At 41.7% G+C, this 19,692-nt stretch overlaps 1 protein-coding gene across 1 annotated transcript in view; it reads left to right on the top strand.

The window, feature by feature from the left end:
• Positions 1-17,959, top strand: part of DDAH1 (dimethylarginine dimethylaminohydrolase 1) — a 55,839-nt gene extending 37,880 nt beyond the window's left edge. Inside the window, exons 2-6 of the mRNA XM_079314315.1 lie at positions 1,375-1,474; positions 2,548-2,621; positions 3,190-3,309; positions 13,150-13,293; positions 13,487-17,959. Of these exons, the coding sequence (XP_079170441.1) occupies positions 1,375-1,474; positions 2,548-2,621; positions 3,190-3,309; positions 13,150-13,293; positions 13,487-13,603 (555 nt within the window). The 3' untranslated portion in view covers positions 13,604-17,959. The remainder of the gene's footprint in view (positions 1-1,374; positions 1,475-2,547; positions 2,622-3,189; positions 3,310-13,149; positions 13,294-13,486) is intronic.
• Positions 17,960-19,692: the final 1,733 nt, after the last annotated feature.

Here is a 19,692-nt window from a genome sequence, read left to right on the forward strand (position 1 = left end):
ACATTGCTGAGTCATGGAAAAAGTAGCTTAGGTGGATGATGTCTGTGTCCTTCCTTGTTCCCTACAGCCAGCATTGCTCTTAGGGAGGTGTGTCACCAAACACTGTGCTGCTCTTGTGCTGGGGCTGCCACAGTGAGCCTGAAGGACCATCAAATGTCCTTCCTCTGCTGTGGTAGTTGTAGTTTGGCAGAGCCCAGGAGTAGGGCTGCTAGAATTGCTTCTGTTATATAGTGCTGTAAGACTAGTATGCTGTCACCTGTTTTAGCTTCCCATGTGTTTTTCTAGAAATGCTTAATTTAGCACTTTAAATAGATGAATGACCTGTGGGACATGTAGAAATATAAAAAGAGTTCACTGCGTTTTCCATGCTTATTAGTGCTTTCTGGGTGCCTCTAGTTAATCATGGTGAGGAAGTTTCACTGAACAGGAAGATGCTGCTGTGTGGGATCATGTTCACAGGTTTCTGTGGATGAGCTCTTTATTGACATTCTGCAAGTTATAGGTTTTTGCTTTTGGTGAGTAGTTGATCATGTGTAGGTCCTTCTTTTGGCTTATATGGCACCACAGAGATGTTGTTTGAGGAGAGCAAACGTTGGCTCCTTTTCTGGATTGGCCGGTGATATGAGCCTCTATAGAAACAGGTTCTGCTTTAGCCATCCTCAGCAGCCCTTACTGGAAAGAAGGAACCTACTGAAGCTGCATTCCCTGCTCCTAATACAAGTTTCTTTCAGCAGGAAACAGGCTCTGACTTCCAGCCATGTGTGTGACTCTCCATAGCAAGCAGTTAGCCCCACAATGTGTAGGCATGAAATGTCTTGTAATTCTGAATCAGGGTGGATCAGACATGCAAGGAGAAATAGTGCCTAGTAAAATTGTAAAGCCATAAGGAATTTGAACATTTATTGATCAGGGGATTTTCTTTTTTTCCTGCTGACTGAGGAGGGGCTTGTGGTAGAGCTGCCACCTCCATGGCTGCAGAGCCACCTCTTGTGTCTGAGCAGAGTGGAAGGAATGAATCTCACTCCTCTGCTGGTGCTTTTTCTGGCCCAAATCTGAGGGACAAGAGGATATTGCTGTGCAGAGGTGACTGGACTTAACATGTGCTTTGGAGCCCTTGTCTGGCCCTCCTGAATGCTGCATGGCTGCTGGGCAAAGACAAGAGCCTAATCTCTGCCACTTGCCAACCCATCCCCCAGACCACAGAGGCCTCTGAAGACAGGTGGGGAGCTGTGATGGGCACTAAGGACCCTGCCACCCATCTTGCTAAAGGTGCATTAAAAGGCTTTAATTCTTATTAATTATGTGTATTTCTGGCAGGTTTTTAAATTTTTTTTCAACAGTATAGTATGTCCTTAACAACTTTCTTTTAAACAGGTGGAAGCCATGAAGAGAGTACTGGAAAGTCTCAACCTTAATATAGTTGAGATGGTGGATGAAAACGCAACCTTGGATGGTGGAGATGTCTTATTTACAGGTATAATGGCAGTGAATTTGCTGTTTATATGTTCTGACTGCCTTAAAGACTGCATGTTATCTGATACCAGCATAATAAAATGTTATTCTGTGGTTTGCTGAATCAGTTGTTTATTAAATGTCACAAAGGTAGCCGAGAGATGAGTTCTCAGTGCAACCCTCAATGTCCTGCCTAATTCCTGAATAAATGGACTAGCAGTACACACACTACAAAGAACAGCACTGTGCATACAGATTTTATTTCAGCTTGTAAAGTGCCAATAAGAAATATGCTTTCAGTAGTCAGCTGTCTGGGGTTGTTTCATATTTCTTATTACAAGCAGCTAACGTTCACCAGACTCATTTTCAGGACTTTTAAAAGCTTGATGCAGACAATTGTCACTAGTTCAATGAATTAATGCAGAAAAATGCATTTTTAGTTTATCAAGGATGTGGTGGAGTTGCTTGTCAGATATCATGAGCCAGTCACCTTACATGCATGGTTGCCTTCAAAGATGAAGACACTGCCTGTGTTTTTTATGTCATTAAACCCATTAGGCATTTTCTCACATTGGCTGCACACAGGGTCGCTCCCTGCCTGTGCTGAATAAGCCTGTTTGTTTTGATCAGCATCACAGTAGATGGCTGCTTGCCTCAGTGCAGCACAGGGAAAGAAGGGTCTCCCAGAGGCAGCCCAGGGAGGGAGGCCTTTCCAAGGCAGTGCAGATCCAGCACTGATTTTCTCTGGTGCTGGAGGATGCCGATGACCGCAGATCTGCCTTGAGACCAGGGGAAATCTCAGAGGGAGAGGGAAATGGTCAATCAGTGATGTACTAATCCAGCCCAGCTGTTGTCTCTCCTGACCCAATGACCACTGCAGAGATTTAGAAGAGGAAGCTATTTATGCTTCTGGTTAAATGTGTCCTCTGGAAAAAGATTAATTGCTTTAGATGATCAGCTCGCAATTCAGGTTGCATCCTTTTATGCTGAATTTTCAGTTTAACTATTCAGCTTGAGAAAAGAAATACAGAACATGAAAATCCATGAAAGATTGCTTTAGAATGTTTCTAAAGCTAGTGTGCTTTTTCATTCCAGGCAGAGAATTTTTCGTAGGTCTTTCCAGGCGGACAAATCAACGTGGTGCAGAAATTCTGGCTGACACATTTAAGGTTTGTAGATTCCTTCCTGCCACAGGAAATATAAGCTGTCAATCACTGAACTAATTGAACAATTGTACTGGCCAAGATGTTTGTCATACTCATGTACTTTATTTAAGATCTAATTTAAAAAAAACCCAAAAGGTACAAGTTGCTGAAAAGCTTTGACCATCCTGTAAAGTGATATATATGCTGAAGTTGGATCAGAAATGTGAGATTGCTTCATAAAAATTAGTTGGATAGTGGGAGGCTATTATTTTTTGAGAGCACATAAACACTCACTTTCTTCAAGTTCTCATGTATCAGCCCTGTGTTCTTATTGCCAATCCCTGGAGAGGTTTTATGTACCTACTGTTTTATTATGCATTTTAATGTATTTCTTTATGGTTGCAACAATTTTATGCCAGTCTTCAGATAAGATGAGCTGGTTCAGAGGAGAGTGTCATTTTTAAACAGTTGACACTGTGCCCTGGGGTTGATAATTTGCAGAGAGTAAAATTAATTATGGAATGTCTACATATAATTATGGAACTAGGACACTTTAAAAATGTTTATAGTACCCTTCTTTACTCCTATACAGGATTATGCTGTCTCCACAGTCCCTGTTCATGATTCTTTGCATCTGAAGAGCTTTTGCAGCATGGCTGGACCAAACTTGATTGCTATTGGATCAAGTGAAGCTGCACAGAAAGCCCTCAAGGTAAAGCACCTAAGAAAATGTTCTAGTCAGTATATCTCTTTCTGGTCTTTTAAAAATATCTGCTTAAGGATGCTGGAATTTTAAAATACGTATACATCAGTGAAAGAGGAAACAATGGCTAGATGTTAGAGTCTCCTGTGTGTGCAAACCATAAAGCATGTCTGTATCAGGCAAGAGAATGGTGATGTTGGTTTAACTTTAGTTATTTAAGCAAATAAACAGAATATACAGGTTATTATTTACTGCTTTGCAGATTAAAAATCTGGTAATTTGGTGTTAAAAGGTAGGAAGGAGATACAGTCAGACTAGTGGAGATATTTACTTCAGATGCTCCCATGAGGAAACCTGTTCTTTAGAATTCACAGAGGGGAAGTAAAAGTTCTGTCATAAAGAAGGAGGGACTCTTGTATAGAGTGTTTATAAACATGAGCAAAATTCAACTACAATACTGGTTTCTCAGTGCTGCACTTTGAATTTGAGCCAGGGCTAATCTGAGAACTCATCAGTTTGATTAAACCCTTCTGCACAGCTTGGCTAATCATGTTGCAGTACATCAATTTGGCTGCTGTAACCAAGAACATTTTTTTGTCTAACTTGGTAAAATATTTCTGGTAACTAACCATCAAGTAAACACCAGCATTAATCAAGGTAAAGTAATAAGTAGATACATTTTTTAAAAGAACATGGTAATTGACAGGGTAATCTATCTCTGATTGTTGGTGGATATATTTTTAAAAATAAATCAACTCTGTCAGTTTTCAGTGTGTCTCTCTGCACTGGACATTTGGCATGTGTCTGAGGATAACTTTGCTCACACTCTGCCAGCTGAGGTTAGGGAGCCTGGGCTGGAGCAGGGTTTTGTCCCTTAGGCTGTGCTCTTCTCGTGCTCCTAGAGAGCTGACAGGTCACATCAGGCAGCTGTGTCACAGCAATGTGTGGAGTTACACACTTGGATCTGGCTGTTTCTCCAGGAGTCTAAATCTCTTCAGAGAAGTTATTGGCAAACAAATGGATAAATTGTTTGTCTTGGAAACTAGGGCATTTGCAGTGCTGCTCATCACCAGCTTCCCCAAAAATTCGAATTCTTGCTTTTTGACAATATATTTGTATTTGTTAACTTGCCACCAAAGCAAAAAAAAAAAAAAAAATTCAGTTGGCAATCAGCTTCTTGCAGTGGAAATGCAGTGCAAGAGGATATTGGAAGCTCTGACACTTGGAATTAGAAGCTGCTCCTTGGAGTGCAGCAGGTCAGCTGAGCTGTGGCAGTGCTGTCAGCTGTTCTCTTACCCAGCAGAGTTTGTGGCAGTACAGTCCCCTGAGCTTCTGCAGAGTCTGTTGCCTGGCACAGCTCAGCATGCCACTCCTTTATTGTAATAGCTTGTTATTTTAAACCCCTCCTTCATGTTGCCATTTTTCATTACTGGAAATCCAATCATACAAGCAAGATGATTGAGCTGTCTTTAACAATCTCTGGTAATTGAGTTGTTTTTGCATGTCGTGTTAGGCAACTGCTACATCGTGCTATGTTAACATTTTACATTTGAAACAGGATTTATTTGCTTACAGTCTTGTTTGAAATAGATTTTTTTTTTAATTATTCTTACTGGTGCAACTTATGTATCCTTACAATACTTTAAAATAGAAAAAGAAATTGCATCTGCTGCTCACATATGGCCAAGTGCAATTGATGGTGAATGCAGTGCAGTATGTAAAGCACTGCAAGTGAGCTGGGAAATGAATCCACAGAGTTTAGGATAATAGACCACATGCTAGAAGCAGATAATAAATCAGAAATGACATTTTTACCATTAAATTCTCTTCAGGTTTTGGCTAGTGTAGTGCATTTATTTGGACTACAGCTGAAAAATGGCACTTGAGGAAACTTGGTGAAAGAAAGAGACAGATTAAGTGCAGAAAGTCCTGGGGCCTCTGGTGACTATCACATCTGAAACTTTAACTTCCCTCTGCTGTTTTCAGCATGCATTTAATTCCTTCTTGTAGTTAAACCTGTTTATAATTCCGACCATGTAATTCCACATTTGAGCATTAGCCATGGCTGTTGAGATGATGAAGCCTGGGATTATTTTTCAGTTCCCTTGGTGAGGCCAGGATTTCCTGTAAACATGTCACCTTTGGGCTCTGAGCATGCACTGAGTTGCTGTGAACGTGAACAGGACAGATTTGGGCTGTGGCAGTGCCAGTTCCAATGTAGGGAGTTGATGTGGCAGTGCTGCAGTGAACACTGCACCACTTTTTCCCAGCAAGGGACACAGCCCTGGGGTCTTGCTGGGACAGCAGAAGAGCAGGAACTGGCCTAGGACATAATCCAGTTCAGGTTCCAGCAGCAAAGGCAAAAGCTAGGCAAGGTCATGTTGGGAACTGTGACACAGCATCTGTTGCACCTTCCTTTCTTTTCTTCTCTTGCTCCATACTAAATCCAGAAAAGCCACATTTGTGGCTGCTTGTATTGGTTGATACACAGCACCATTTCCCTCCACTTTGTGATGAGTGAAGACTTGGACAGCAGCAGATGATTGTGAACACAGTCCTTGATCAGACCATCTCTGTCACCCTTTGGATAACTCAGTAGTAATCTCAAAGGATCTGAGGGTTGCACATGATCCCAGCTTTGACAAGCTCAACTATTCCCTTGCATGCAGTATGGATTATTATCTGTTATAAGTTCCTACTAATAAAGTTGTTCTCTCACCTGTTGAGAAATGAGTCTGTCTTTGGGTAGGCTGTGATACCAAGCATTGGCCACAGGACTGATGTGGGGCAATGCAGGGTGTGTGGGGATTGCTGATGGATCTTGGAAGGGAGGACACTCATCCCACCATATGGCCTGAGCTCAGTCCTGCAGTCAGCTGAGCCTAGCAGATTTTCTCTGAGATCTGGAATAATGGGGTGGCATGTGAAACATCTGGGATTTCAGTTGGTCATTTGAGGAGTGTATGCTAATTCCAGAGGCAGTGTGGCTGTGGCAGATTTCAGGACTGAGCAGCATTGCCAGTCAGGGTGCAAGGCAGAGCAGGTGATGCAGCTGGTTGTGTAACACCTCATGTCCCCTCACTGACTTGTCCCAGTAGGACCTATAGCAGGGTGACATCTGCACTTTGGTGCTGGTCCTTGTTATCTTAGAGTCCAGCCTTATTATTCTATGGGATTTCTTTATGGTCAGGACTCTGCTGGAATATTTACAGTAGTGCAATGCCATGACTTTAGCAATATACCTTTCTTTTTTCCTCCTGCTTTCAATAAAAGCTTGGACTTGATTGTCCTGCCTTGTTCTTGACTCTCATTCAATATCTTCTGTTGGGAGTGGAGCTGCTCATTCGTCCCCTAAATTATTCCCTGGAGGACACTATTGCTGGTGCAGCTGTTCTGACAGTGGTCAAGGGAGGCTTATCAAAACCACATCTTAAGGGTAATATAGAAAGGAGTCTCTTTGGGTAGCTATGCCCTTGGTCTGTATCCAAGCTATGATCAGACCAAAGCTTTTAAAGACTTGAGCACAAGGAGTAGTTCTGGCATAGGCAGTTGCCCCCATTCCTTTGATTAAATGCCTTTTGTTCTTACTCCATCTTGTGTAACTGAAGTCTCTGCAATGTGCCAGCTTTTGAAGAGCTGAGTACTGTTTCCCTGCATGGGAGGAGGGTTATAGTGCCTGCATAAAGCAGAGGGGTTCCCAGCTCTGCCACAGAAGTGCCTCTAGACACATAAGGGAAATTTTCATCTCTGGTGTTCTTAGAAAACAGTCTCTACTGCCATGCAGCAGGAAAAGGCTCAGCTAAATCTGCTTTTCCTGTATAGCAACTTTGTTTTCTAGTAATGCACAAGTTTGCATGAAAACATTATCTCTGCTTCCTTAAGAATTCATCATTTTTGCCTCTGCTTATTCCCCACATGAAGTCATAATCCTCTATTTATGCTATCACAATGGGTTGCTGTGGAAATCATTACTAATATTAATAACCCAAAGAAGATGACATAAGGTAGGGAATTAGCAGAAAGTGCAGATGAATGCTGACTTTTTTTGTAGTGTGGGAACAAAGAAAGGTTAGTGAAATACAAAGAACTGTTGAGAACTTTCCCCTTAAAGCTAAACATTAAAAACTGAGACTTTGCTTCTCTCAGCCTTATAGATAAGAAAATTAATCAGTTTATAATGAATTAATAAATTAATCAACTTATAAAATTCTATGTACTTTATCTGCTTCTCATTCTTCATTACTTTATGAATTAGGAGTACTCATCATCTCAGAGGATGTAGGTCTTCACTGAATGCCAAATAAACTCCTACCTTATAAAGTCAACTAGTTTTGTTTAACTTTGAATTAATTTTGGATTATGTAATAGACACTGCATTTGAGTGTTAGTGCTGTTCAGTTTGCATATGTGCAGAAGAATCTTTGGAAGATAAAGACCCAAAAGTGTATCTTTATAGACTAGAGGTCATTGTATTAATCAGGTTGGTTTGTTTGTTTGCTGTTAAAGGTGAGGACAGTGTCCCTTTCAATACATGTTTTTCCTCAGCAGTAAGGCTGTCAGCCACAGGATCTGGGTCAGAGCTGACTGAGAAGATGTCATTTGCTTTGCGTAAATGGGGACTCATGTTTCTGTTCCTTTGCTTCTTTTTTTCCCCTTTGACTATTCTGTCCCTGGGTTCCTGTTCCAAACGACAGGATGTTCGTGCTCTTGCCTTCTCGGCTGAGAACAACAGCCCACGTAATCCGCTTCCTCTTCTCCTGCTCAGGTCATTCCCCTTGCAGTGGTCCTGGAGGGCTGGCAGCAGGTGACAGTGTGGCCCTGAGGGATGTGGCTCGGGGGCAGAGCAGTGCAGGTGTGCCCTCGAATGGCACTCGCTGCCCATGGCATCAGCCATGATGCAAACGGCGCCCCGCGCCAGGAAAAGCCGAGAAGCTGGGTGGGAGAGGTTGCTTACAAGAACTCTTCCTTCTGGAAAACATGACTGAGAGGGTGCAGCAGGGAGGCAAAGCCCAAAGCCCAGCTGCTGAGACCGTGGGTGGTGGGCAGGAATTCAAGCAAGACTCTGGCTGTGGATGGACTGAGGAATTTGGCGTAGTGACCGTGGCAGACTGGGGCACTGCTGGCTTCAGAGAGATCTGCAATGTAGTTTGTGGCTATAGGTCTATGCTGTCCTATCCTATATCTCTGTCAGACTTCTCAGTGCCTGACAAGAAGGCTTAGAGCACTCTCCTTTGATTTATGCTGCTCACAGTGGCTGTAATGGCCCCTTCCTACTGAGTGTACTACGCTGTCTCTTCTGCCTGTCTGCATGTCAGGGGAAACACTCCTGATAGATCTTGACATTCCAGCAAGGTCGCTGGCTTTTCCAGCTCTGCTCTTCTGTCCCCTCTGGCCAGCCTAGCCAAGTGTTTCATGGTCACTGCTTTCTTTCAAGGAAACTCTGAGAAGCTGCTGAGTCCCTGTACGAGGCACATGGCATTGTGGCACAGCTCATCAGCTCCACTCTGTCCTGCGCTTTCTTGCACTGAGTCCAAAGGCTGCTGCTTTCTCTCTCCAGTGCCAATTGTTTCCCTAAATGTGAAGAAGTGAGGAAAGAACTTAAAGACAGGGCACTGAATCAGTGAATGGATTTCGGTTTCAGTGTAAAATGCTGTGCAGCTGGGACAGAGAGAATGACAATTCTGGATGTTACTCTGAACATCACATATGGAATAGTGTGGTCTGACTGATCATTGCTACAGAAGTGGGATCCTGAGCTTGTTGAAATTTTTAGCTCAGCTGAAAACCAAATGGAAAACACCGTTTTGCCACTGATAAAGCTGTGGTGCATCTGCATGTTGCCTGTTGAGTGCACTTTGCATACACAGGCCCTTTGTTTCAAATCACCATCACCTCTCATCTGAGACTAGAGACACCCTGCCATACAGCACTAAAAAAGCTCTTCTGGGTGCTGCAAGAATTTATAGAAAGCAGAATTAGGAATCAGCAGTATTTTCCAGGTAGCAGGCACTAATTTACCTTTCTCAGCTGTCCCTCCAGATGGCAGTGGACTGGCCAGGTGCCTGTCCTCATCTTCTGCCTCTGCTGCATAACAGCATAGTCCAGCATTGTTTCCAAACAAGTGGTCTTTGCTCCAAGCAGAAAAGAAACATGTTGGTCTTCCAAACTCCCATCCAGCCTGGGGCATGTGACTGCCTATTGCTGTTATTATTTTCATCAGTTTTAGTTGCCCTGCACCATAAAAATACTTCATTTTTGTCATTGTAGGCGAAACCTTGATGTAATTTAATCTTTTCTCACACTTTTCGTTCTCTTGGATCCTAGGCCAAAGATTGCTTAAGCATCAGTGTCAAACAGGCCAAAGTTTAATGTGCTTGGAAAGAAAGAAAATAGGAGGAATAGAAAAAATATCTTAAATTGTTTGATGTGACTAGTTTTCTCTTAAGAATACTTTGACTTGAAGGATTTAAGAAAGGATAACTGAAAGCTGGTGAGGGAGTGATCCCATAGGTAGAGAGTTACATACCCTCAACTTGATTTTTCTTTTAAAATGTTAGGTGTCAGGAGTACAGTGCCTGATCAATACAAACATCAAACCCTGGAAATCTGGGCTTACCTGTCAGCATCACACAGGCATTTTAAAGTGTGGTGCTCAGTGCCCTGTTAGCAAGAGGCACATTCAGTCTATGTTTGGTTTTGCTTATGGGGAGTTGGAGATAAAAATGTGCATTGCAGGTGGGTTTGGTCGCTCTCTCCTGCAGCAGTCTGGATGTGAGTAGGTCCCAGAGTGAGTAGGCAGCAGGGCTCAGACTGGGGCCTTCCTCATGGAGGGGGGGGAAATGTGTAGCTAGGCTTGGCCTCTTTTAAAAGTGCATGCAGTCATCCTAATTCTGTCAGAGATAACAGACCTGAAATGTGTACACATTTTTCCTTCGTGCATAATGCTGCTTCATAGTTAGGATTATTTAGCTTATCCATTACCTCAGTTGTCTGAGGACACACTGTAAAAAAGCTATAGAAAAGGCATTTTAGGCTATGTGAATGACTTCAACATAAGGAAAGCATGACTAAGGGCTGAGAGAATGTGCAGTGAAAATTACCCTCTTCAGGCTGAAGAAAATTCCCAGAAAAACTAGGCACACGGGAAATGCCTGGCTCTTAATGTAGCTTGTACAACATTTGTGGACAGAAATCCAGCCTCTGTAAATGCATCATATTTTGGGATGTATCTGATAGAAAATACAATCAAAGGACCTTGCTTTTATCTCCTTTTCTCTGCCCTGGAGTCAATCTGGCCAGGCACATGTAGTTAATGACTTCACATAATAGAAATACAGAAAACCACATGGGTCTGTGAAGTACCCTGATAGTGTTGTATTGGTGCAATTCTGCTGCCTCCAGAGCCCCCCTGTGGGGCAGCTTTGGGGTGTTGTTCCTGTGCACTCTCTCAAGTAAGTGGTTTTTGAAATTTTACTGCAACATTCAGGCATAGTTATAACAGCGATGAAAGCTTGCAAATATGGTTTCCTTTTTATCTTAAGAGCTGAGGAAGAGAGTAATCTTTTATTGTCAAACTTCCAGTTAGTAATAAAAGCTTTCTTGTGGTGTTGTTCCAGCTAGCTGAGATCCCAGTCCCACTATCACAGTTTGAGCTGTGTCCTCCCACTCCTGTGCTGCTTTGAATCACTTTCTCACTCAGGCTTTCTCATTTGTTTCCCAACTAATTCAGCCATCATTTGTGAGCTTTTTAATATTGAAAACAAGTCTCTTAATGCCCTTGGCATCATCTCCCAGGCTCCCTAAAGCTGGTCCTTGAGGACTAGAGCTCTGCCACTTGTCCTTTATTTCAGCTTGCTGCTGTAGTTCCCACTTCAGCATTTTGCAGAAGCAAATGAATGGGAAGCTTGTCTTTACCCTTCTGCTTAAGAATTCTTTCATAATTTCATATGGAAGTGTTTCACAGGGATTCATAATATATTTCTGATGTACCTACAGAAAACCTACAATATCAGAATTCAGTTTCCAAGAAGGAGTGGAGAAAGAACAGCTGCTCAGGAGCTTAGTGAAATCCATAGTGGCTTTTCTTCTATTGGTACAAGTATTTTAGTGTAGATTTAATAAATGTTTCTGTAGTCAAGACTTAAAAACATTGTATGGGAAGGAAAAGGGAAGCTGCAGGTAGAGGACATGTCTGCTGATTCTGGTTACCAGGTGGAAAAGCCACATTGTGTGCAGGAAGTCTGCAACGTCAAAAAGCAGAATAAAACACATCTTGGCAACATAACAGAAACAAAACTATTAAAAAGAAAATCAACTGTGCTAAGCATATGAAAATACAAAATTACATCTGGTGAAGTAAAGGTGCAAGGATTTTTGCCCAGAAAAACACATTAACCTTTTATGGAGGTAGATGTGTCCTTGGGAACTTGGGAGAGTTTCATAACATGAGAAGGAACAAGAAATGACAATCTGATAACACTTCCTCAAGAATGCATGGCATTCTTTGTTGTGAGTTTCATGTTCTCCCCGGGATGTGGATGACTCAGGCTAGGACATAAAAAATGTAGACCTATAAAGGAATTACTTACCATAGGTGTGGGCAAGCATGAGTTCTTTGTTGCTTCCCAGTGTCTTGTAGACCCTGTTATAAATCAGCTATGTGTAGTAGTTTTTTATTGAATGAGAAGTAGACAGATGAATGACCTTGGAAGCAACTTAATGACAAATTTAACTGTGCCTGAAATTGAAGTCTGCTTTCTGCTTACGTAATGCAAATCTCTGGGTTCTCCCTGAGAAGGGAATTTAGTTGAAAAATGTTGTTAACAAAAGACCAAGTTTTTCTATAGATAATATTAGTGTGAAATTTTTAAGCTTAAAAAAAAAAAAAAAAAAAAGCAAAAGCTTTTTCTTTGCATTTGCATCTTTGCCAGGTGTGTGGGAGCACAGGTGGGCTAGGGGAGAAATGGAAACACTTGCATTTGCTTAGTATTTCAGTAGGGCCAGTGTTGGACTTTGAGCCTTGTTCAGTTCTGTGCTATTCTTGGTCTCTCTCAGGCTGAAGCTGAAGTAAAGCTGGAATGCTACAACTGGGAGTCAGGCATCTTGTCTTCAGGCTTTTCCCATCCTTGCTAAAACCGATCTGATCCAAAACATGGGATTGCATGCTTGTCGTGTCCTGAGAGTCTCTGTCTCTGAAATTCCAGCCAGCCAGGGTCTACATTTGTGTATGAGCCTTATATTTATAACCCAAACCTCTGAAACCAGCAGCTCTTGTGTTGCAAGGCGGGTATTGTGTTGTCCCCTTGGGAACGAGGATTAGCGCAGACGTGCCTGCTCGCTCCCCAGCACAGGTGCTTAGTGAAAGAGTAACTGCTTGCAAAGCAGAACGGAGGTCCTTGAAAAGAATTAAGATTGGGCTGATATCCAGGCTGGGAACCATTCCTGTCCTGTTTGGTTTAATTCATACTCATTATATAAATATTGAACAATGGTTGCTTTCTTTGAAGGTGCTGAGCACCTATAGTCTCAATCAGTGTCAGGAGCAGTTTTGCATACTCAATGTGCAATCCTTCAGAAGACCCCACAGAGGATGCTTACCAAGTACCCTATTTAATCCTGCTGCTTGTAAGAACCATTGCACAAAGGTTTTCTCCTGCTCCTCTGTTAGGTTTAGTAGATTTTTCCATAAAAGCAAAGATAAAAGGAGATATCTGTACTTGCTGCATAGCAAAATGCCCCCTGACCACCTTGGCAATCACAATTAGCTATTCCTGGAGATTCTATTCTCCCATTACTTTGGGACTGCTAACATGTTTGATCTGAATAGCTGCACTTGATGTCTCCTGGCAGACCATGCAGCAGATGAGCGACCACCGCTACGACAAGCTGACGGTGCCAGACGATGCGGCGGCGAACTGCATCTACCTGAACATCCCCAGCAAGGGGCACGTGCTGCTGCACAGAGCCCCCGAGGAGTACCCAGAGAGTGCAAAGGTGAGAGCACCCCAGGCTGCCAGCCAGCCTCTGGCAGCTCCCCTGCTGCACTGGGATGTGGGTGATTAACAGCAGTGGGGTGCCTTGGCACTGCTGACAAATCCACGTCTGTCCGGTTTGAAATACTTAGAGAGAGGGGAAAACACAGGTGTGAAGTGTAATGATTTTCCCTTACATTTTCTTTCCTGAACAGGTATTTGAAAAGCTGAAGGACCACATGCTGATCCCAATAGCCAACACAGAACTGGAGAAAGTAGATGGGTCACTCACCTGTTGCTCTGTGCTTATTAACAAATCTTCAGAATTATGAGTTTACAGAATCCCTCCCTTGTAACTGGCAATAATGTTACACACAAGGTAGACGAATCTGTATCCACACTTTTATTGTTTTTATTGACAATCTACTGTACCACTGTGCTACTAACCCTTGTTTACAAATTTTTTGCATTGTGAATTTTTATTATGTCCTTGCAGATGGTATTTAAGGTGGATGTAGGGTTTGTTGGGAGCACATAACTCTGAAGTAAGTTAGTCCCATGGGCTAGCAGAAGACAATTATAATGGCTAACCCTTAGCTTTAGTGATTTAACATATCTGTGTGAAAATTTTATGAAACTCAGCTAATTATCAGTATTTCAAGCACCTCTGTTGTCTTTACACTGTTCCCTTCTGTCTTCTTTTCTCTTGCTTCCTTGCTCTACATGTTTTTTTCCTTCCTCAGTCTTCAACTTTCAGTGGTGCAAAGTATTAGGGGGACTGAAGAAAACTCAGTGGGCTCAGGAACCAAGTACCTTTTGTGGTATGAAAGCTTTCCATGCACTGGCTGGAAGAGTGGGCAATGGATTGTGCTCACTGTCCTGGCCACACCACAATGCTGCTGCTGGGCAGAGCTGTGGCTGGGATCCATTTCAGACATCAGGTGCCAGCTTTGGAAAAGCTTCCTCTGATGGGAGCCTCAAGGGCAATGACTGCCTGGGAAACTTGCATGACAGAAGAAGAGGATAGTGCAGCCCACAAGTTGTCTCCTGCACATTCAGTTTCCTGCTAAGACCATGACTTTCAAAGAATAGGAGAGGAGTTTTTAAAAAGGCCACATCCTAGGAAGCCTCTAGACAACAAAAATTAAATGCAGAGATACAAAAGAAATCTAAAGTATGGGGGAGTTAAATCTCTTTGTTTGCATCTTAAAATTTGTTTCTCCTTTCTGTTTTCTCCTCTTTTGGAGGCCACTTACTAACAAAATTCAAAAGAAAAGGCTGATAGAAGGAGTTGAAGGACAGCTATTCCTGGATTATGCCCATGAATAAGGGAAGCTATTTTTTCCTGGAAGATTGTCATTTTTTTCTTTATCTGCCCTTGGGACAGTTTTCCTTGGAACAATAATGATCTTATATTTTTTTAGTGGCATGAATATTCACTGTGGTATTCAGTTAAGGCAAATATAATTTTTGTAGCAAATTCCTCCACATGTTTACCCATTGAGTCATAGCTTCTTTTTTTTTTCATCACTGCGAAGTGAAGCACACACCATTGTATTCACATGCTTCTTGTTAAATCATTTGTAAACTAAGGATGGGAGCAATTCCCAAACAGAGGCAGTAGTAGGAACTCTCCAGAGACTGACAAATAATCTGAACATGTTATCAGTTTCCTAGACATCCCCTCCACCTTTCCTGAACCACTTGTGGCATGTTGCTGAGGTACAGTAGGAAGTGAGTGAGGGGGCTTGGTCAATGTGGTCTGCAGGAAAGCAAACAGTATTAACCAAATGCCCACTGGGATATCCTTTGGAAACCTGTGTGTTCTGCTTTGTGCAGTCATAAGAGAGGGAACACCAGTAGTCATAGGTTCTCTCTGGCATATCTCAGTGGTAATGAGTGGAAAACCCCTGGCAGCTGCCAGAGTCCACCTGATGTTCATGGTGCACTGTTTGTTGTGATGACACAGGTATCCTGGGGAAAAGAGCAGTGATGAGTGAATGCATTGTATGTGAAAAGAGCATGGTCCAAAGGAAGTTCTTCAGCCAGCCAGACAGCACATGGGGAGTTTTTCTATTTATGACTCTTCAGTCCCAAAGGGTTATCCTAATGTTTCCCCTTGTCTCTTCCATTCCTGTGCACCATCACCTAAACCTGAGCCAGGTGATCAGGCTCTAAGGATGTAAATGTTGCAGTGGGGAATCTTTCTCTGCCTTCCCTTGGTGCTTTTTAAATATTTGATAAAGTATCACACATTTCAAAACAACTTGACATTAAACAGAGATTTTGTGCCAAGAGGTGGCCCTGCAGTATTGAGCTGTGAGCTCCTAAAGGCAAGCTGCACTTTGCTAAAAGCTTGTGCAGCTGTGGGAGCTGTCAAAGATGAAACAGCCCATCCCAACTTGTCCATGTACTATGTATCCATGGCCCTCATCCATGTCCTTCATCCCTCTTCCCTCCTCTTGCTGGGGAGCCAGAGCATCCAGCTACACTGGGAGTGTTAGGCTGTAGGATCTTTATTTTATTTACCACTAAATATTTCTGTAGTGTTGGTTTTTTGGTATTTTTCTTCTTCCACGCTCTCTCACATCTCACCTCTCTGCTTCCTCAGACTCTCTAGTTTGCTCATCAAGCCATACCTTTTAATTCCAAGTGATTTTACCTTCTGTTGCCTCAGTTCTTTCTTGAGACTTTTTCTTCACTTTTTCACTGTTCACTCCACAGTATCCCAAGCCATGATGGACTATCCTAAACTCATTCCTTCCTTGAGCAGCTGCCAGGAGAGAGGAAAAACTGAGGGGATTGCTTTGGTCTTTTGAGCTGGAAGGATGAGAACCAGCAGGAGCTGTAGATCCACAGAGTAACAAGGGTGACTCCTCTTTTTAAGATTCCTCTAGACAAACAGGAACCATTTCTGGTGACACTGCTGTTACTTCGTGTCCTTGAAGGCCTAGAATGGGTGACAGCAAATTCCCCTGACTCACTAGGGGAGGGAGAGGAGGAGTTGGGATTTCAGAGCTGAGAAACAGCTGTGAAGACAGAAAGGTTGATTTTCCATCTCTTGCCATTTAGATTTCCTTGGCTTCTGGGCTGCATTTAGGTGTACAGAAAGCAAGGGAGCAGCTGAGGGACCCGAATTCCTTCAGTTGCTGTACTCAAACTCTAACTTCAGGCACAAAATTTAGGTGCTCTAAAACCACACCTGCTTTCTCTCTCAGCCTCAGTAGGAATCACAGCCTCTTAACATAGATGCACTAAATTACATTTTAGTCTGATGCCAAAAGTTACCTAAGCTGGTTAGTGGGATCGCCCTCACCTCACAGCTTCTCCTGGTAATCTTTATTCTGGCATTAGAGAGGAAGATATTATGAGCACTTCAGTTTGTGTATTTGCAGTATGGTACTAAGAACTAAAATCATGCCAAATGCTTCTTGTTCTTGCTGTTTGCTGTTTATTTTTCTGTTGCCCAAACAAAGAATTCAGTTGTGAGGACATTTCTGCAGTGACACGTGTATCTAATGCATGTCCTGTTCATTTTGTCACCAGAACATTTCTCAGATGCCTGATATAAATCATCATTCTTGATTAATACAAATAAAATCCCAAACCAAAAAAGGAGATGAGACACTGAATACTGATAGTTGCCCACATAAAACTCTTGATAACAATTGTCAGGCTGTATGACAGAGCAGACTTGTATAGAAGTTCTTGTGGTAATAGCTCAGCAGTGGGGCTTGAATTACTCATCAAAGGATTTTTCCTTTCAGCAATCACTTTAGCTGAGCTGAAATGAAAGAGCCAGAATGTGCATTATAGATACTCCATGGATGTTATCTTTGCTAAGAGTTTAGGGAGATCTGTGATATGGGGGTTTCTTTCTTCAACAGAATGTGAATACAGTGTCTCTCTCTGTAATGAAAATGTGAATGCATACTGTATCTTATGAGATAAACTTGAATTCTTCCATTTATGTATTTTTGTGTTTACCATGCTAATATTCAGTTTTAAATAGATGCCACTGTGTGAAGCTGATTTTTTTGCTGATTTCCATGTGATAATAATAGAGCTTACAGGCACCACTATGTCCAGTTTTGAAAGCAAAAAGCCAGAATACAGAATGCTGTTTGTTCACAGCAAATTGGAAAATACGCAAAAAATGAGCTTTTGGTTTTGTTCAGCTTCATGTGTTTTATCAATGAAGTCAGAGCCAAATTAATGGAAAATATTAATATCCACATGGAACTATTTGAGGAAAAGAATTTGCTATTTAAGATTGTCTATTTTTGCTTTTATCAATAAGGAAGCTGAAAAGATAAGCCTGCTTAAAGAATGGTATTTGTTAAGTGATTGTGAACAAAGTATCAGTGGACCTCATGTATTTTCAGAGAAGTTTTAACTGGATGTGTGATGTAAATTGTATAGAGTTGTATGTGAATTGTGTTAGTCACTGTTTTACATTGTATTGTTCTGCAGTGCACAAATGTGACTACTGAGCACAGAATATTACATTCATTAAACTTAAACTCTTGTTGCAGTATATAACTCCCCACTTTTTGTGCCAAAAACATAATACATTCCATAATCAGTTCTAATAGAGGTTTGCACTTTGATTTTTTTTTTTCGTGATTCTTGCAGTTTCAATACTATATATCTCCATCATGAAGGAATAAAGTGTCAGTTGTACCATGTCCTGTGTAGTTTGTGCTTCTTGTTTTAGAACTGAAAGTATATGTATTTAATAGTGTTTCATGCTGTCTTTTTATTTCTAAGCTTATTACATATCTAGAAATAAAGCAAATTATAGACACTAGCCCTAAACCCCTTAATTCTGTTAGGAGAAATCTTGACTCTTTAAAAAACAAATCATAATTTTAGCTTCTACATTTATATGTAGAGAGGAGGTACTGCCTGTGAGTGGTCATGATTAATTTTATTACTATCCAAGGTAACAAAACAGATGTTAGTGTAGCACAGTCTGTTTCTCTGTATTTACTGTAACTTTCAAAAGCTACAAAGGTTTAGTGGCATTCCCACTGTGGTAAAATTATTTACCTACTCTTGTGTCTTTTCTCCCCCACAATCTCAGGAGAGTGACTACACTCCAGACATTGCTTTGAGGTAACATGGCAGATAATTGCATGTTTTATATCTAAATAATTCCAGTTGTGTGCTACAAACAGTGCTCGTGGGGCCACTCCAATGCCAGGAGGTGATGATTGTAGGATCCAGGAGCAGGGCAGACCATCAGTGCCATCTCCTGGCAGCCACGAGTCACTTGGTCTGGGCCTCAGTATTGTTCTTCAAGCTCTTTAGGAAACCCAAGACAATTTATTGGGGTAGGAATTCATTATTAAACTGTAGCAAAATAATTACATCACTTTCAAACTGTATTTTGCTAGTATAATAGGACTTTAAACAAAGCATAATCTATTATTCTTGCCAGAGAAGTAGGGACAAAGGATCTAAATACAGCCTTTGTACTTTACAACACTGGTTAGAGGTATGAATTTTATACTAATATACTTAAATCAATGCTGTGCCTAATGTGAATACATTTAGTGTGATTCAATTAATATTTTAAACTACTTCATTTACATGTGTACCCATGTCTACAGGTAAGAGTTGGTACCAATTTACTTGAATTTGTTTCTAAATGGCAATGATTAAAAATTAGAAAATACAGACAAGCCACACCCACATGCCACATTAAGAAGTTGCTCTTTTTTCTGAAAAAAGCAAAATCATAGTAATTCAACAAGGAGTGTTCTTTGCAAAACTTAGCTGTAGGATATTACTTTATCAAGTAGAGATTTCTACACTTGAGTCCCCACTCTAAGTACATGCTGCTTAAAAAGCATCAGTCACTCCTGAATATCAAGTGGCTGTTTCTCTCCTGAAATGAGTTGCAGAGTAGTCTTCTTCCTGCTGCTGGACCATTAAATCCTGGTAGGGTGTTTTGGCATTAAGTCTGCTAAAATATATTCTGTTCTTGTATTTTCTAGCCACATGCTCTCTTCCTGACTGCTGAAGTTAAATCATTCCAGTTTGTCTCCTACACGGCTCAGGAATCAGCAGCTTAACCCTGCAGACATCACATGGCTTTGAACTGCACCTCTTGCTGAGCAAGGTTATTAACAAATATTCTCAATCCAGAATGAATGATGGATGTTCTTATCAGCAGTGTTGCATGGAGCCAGCAAAGTCCACAATGCAATACACCTTCAAGAAGAGCTGAAAGGCATGTGGTTGAATGAATTTCAGAAGTGCCACAACCAGGTCTCTTGGAAGCATTGGTGAAGCTGAAAGCTTTCCATGTATTTTGGGTGCACAGCACAGACTGGGGAGGATCAATGTAGGCACTTGAACTTGGAAACAAATGGCCTGCCCTGCAGCCCTCTGAGCAGGAAAATGGGAGATAGTT

The sequence above is a fragment of the Erithacus rubecula genome (assembly GCF_903797595.1).
Source record: "Erithacus rubecula genome assembly, chromosome: 10".
Taxonomy (NCBI): domain Eukaryota; kingdom Metazoa; phylum Chordata; class Aves; order Passeriformes; family Muscicapidae; genus Erithacus; species Erithacus rubecula.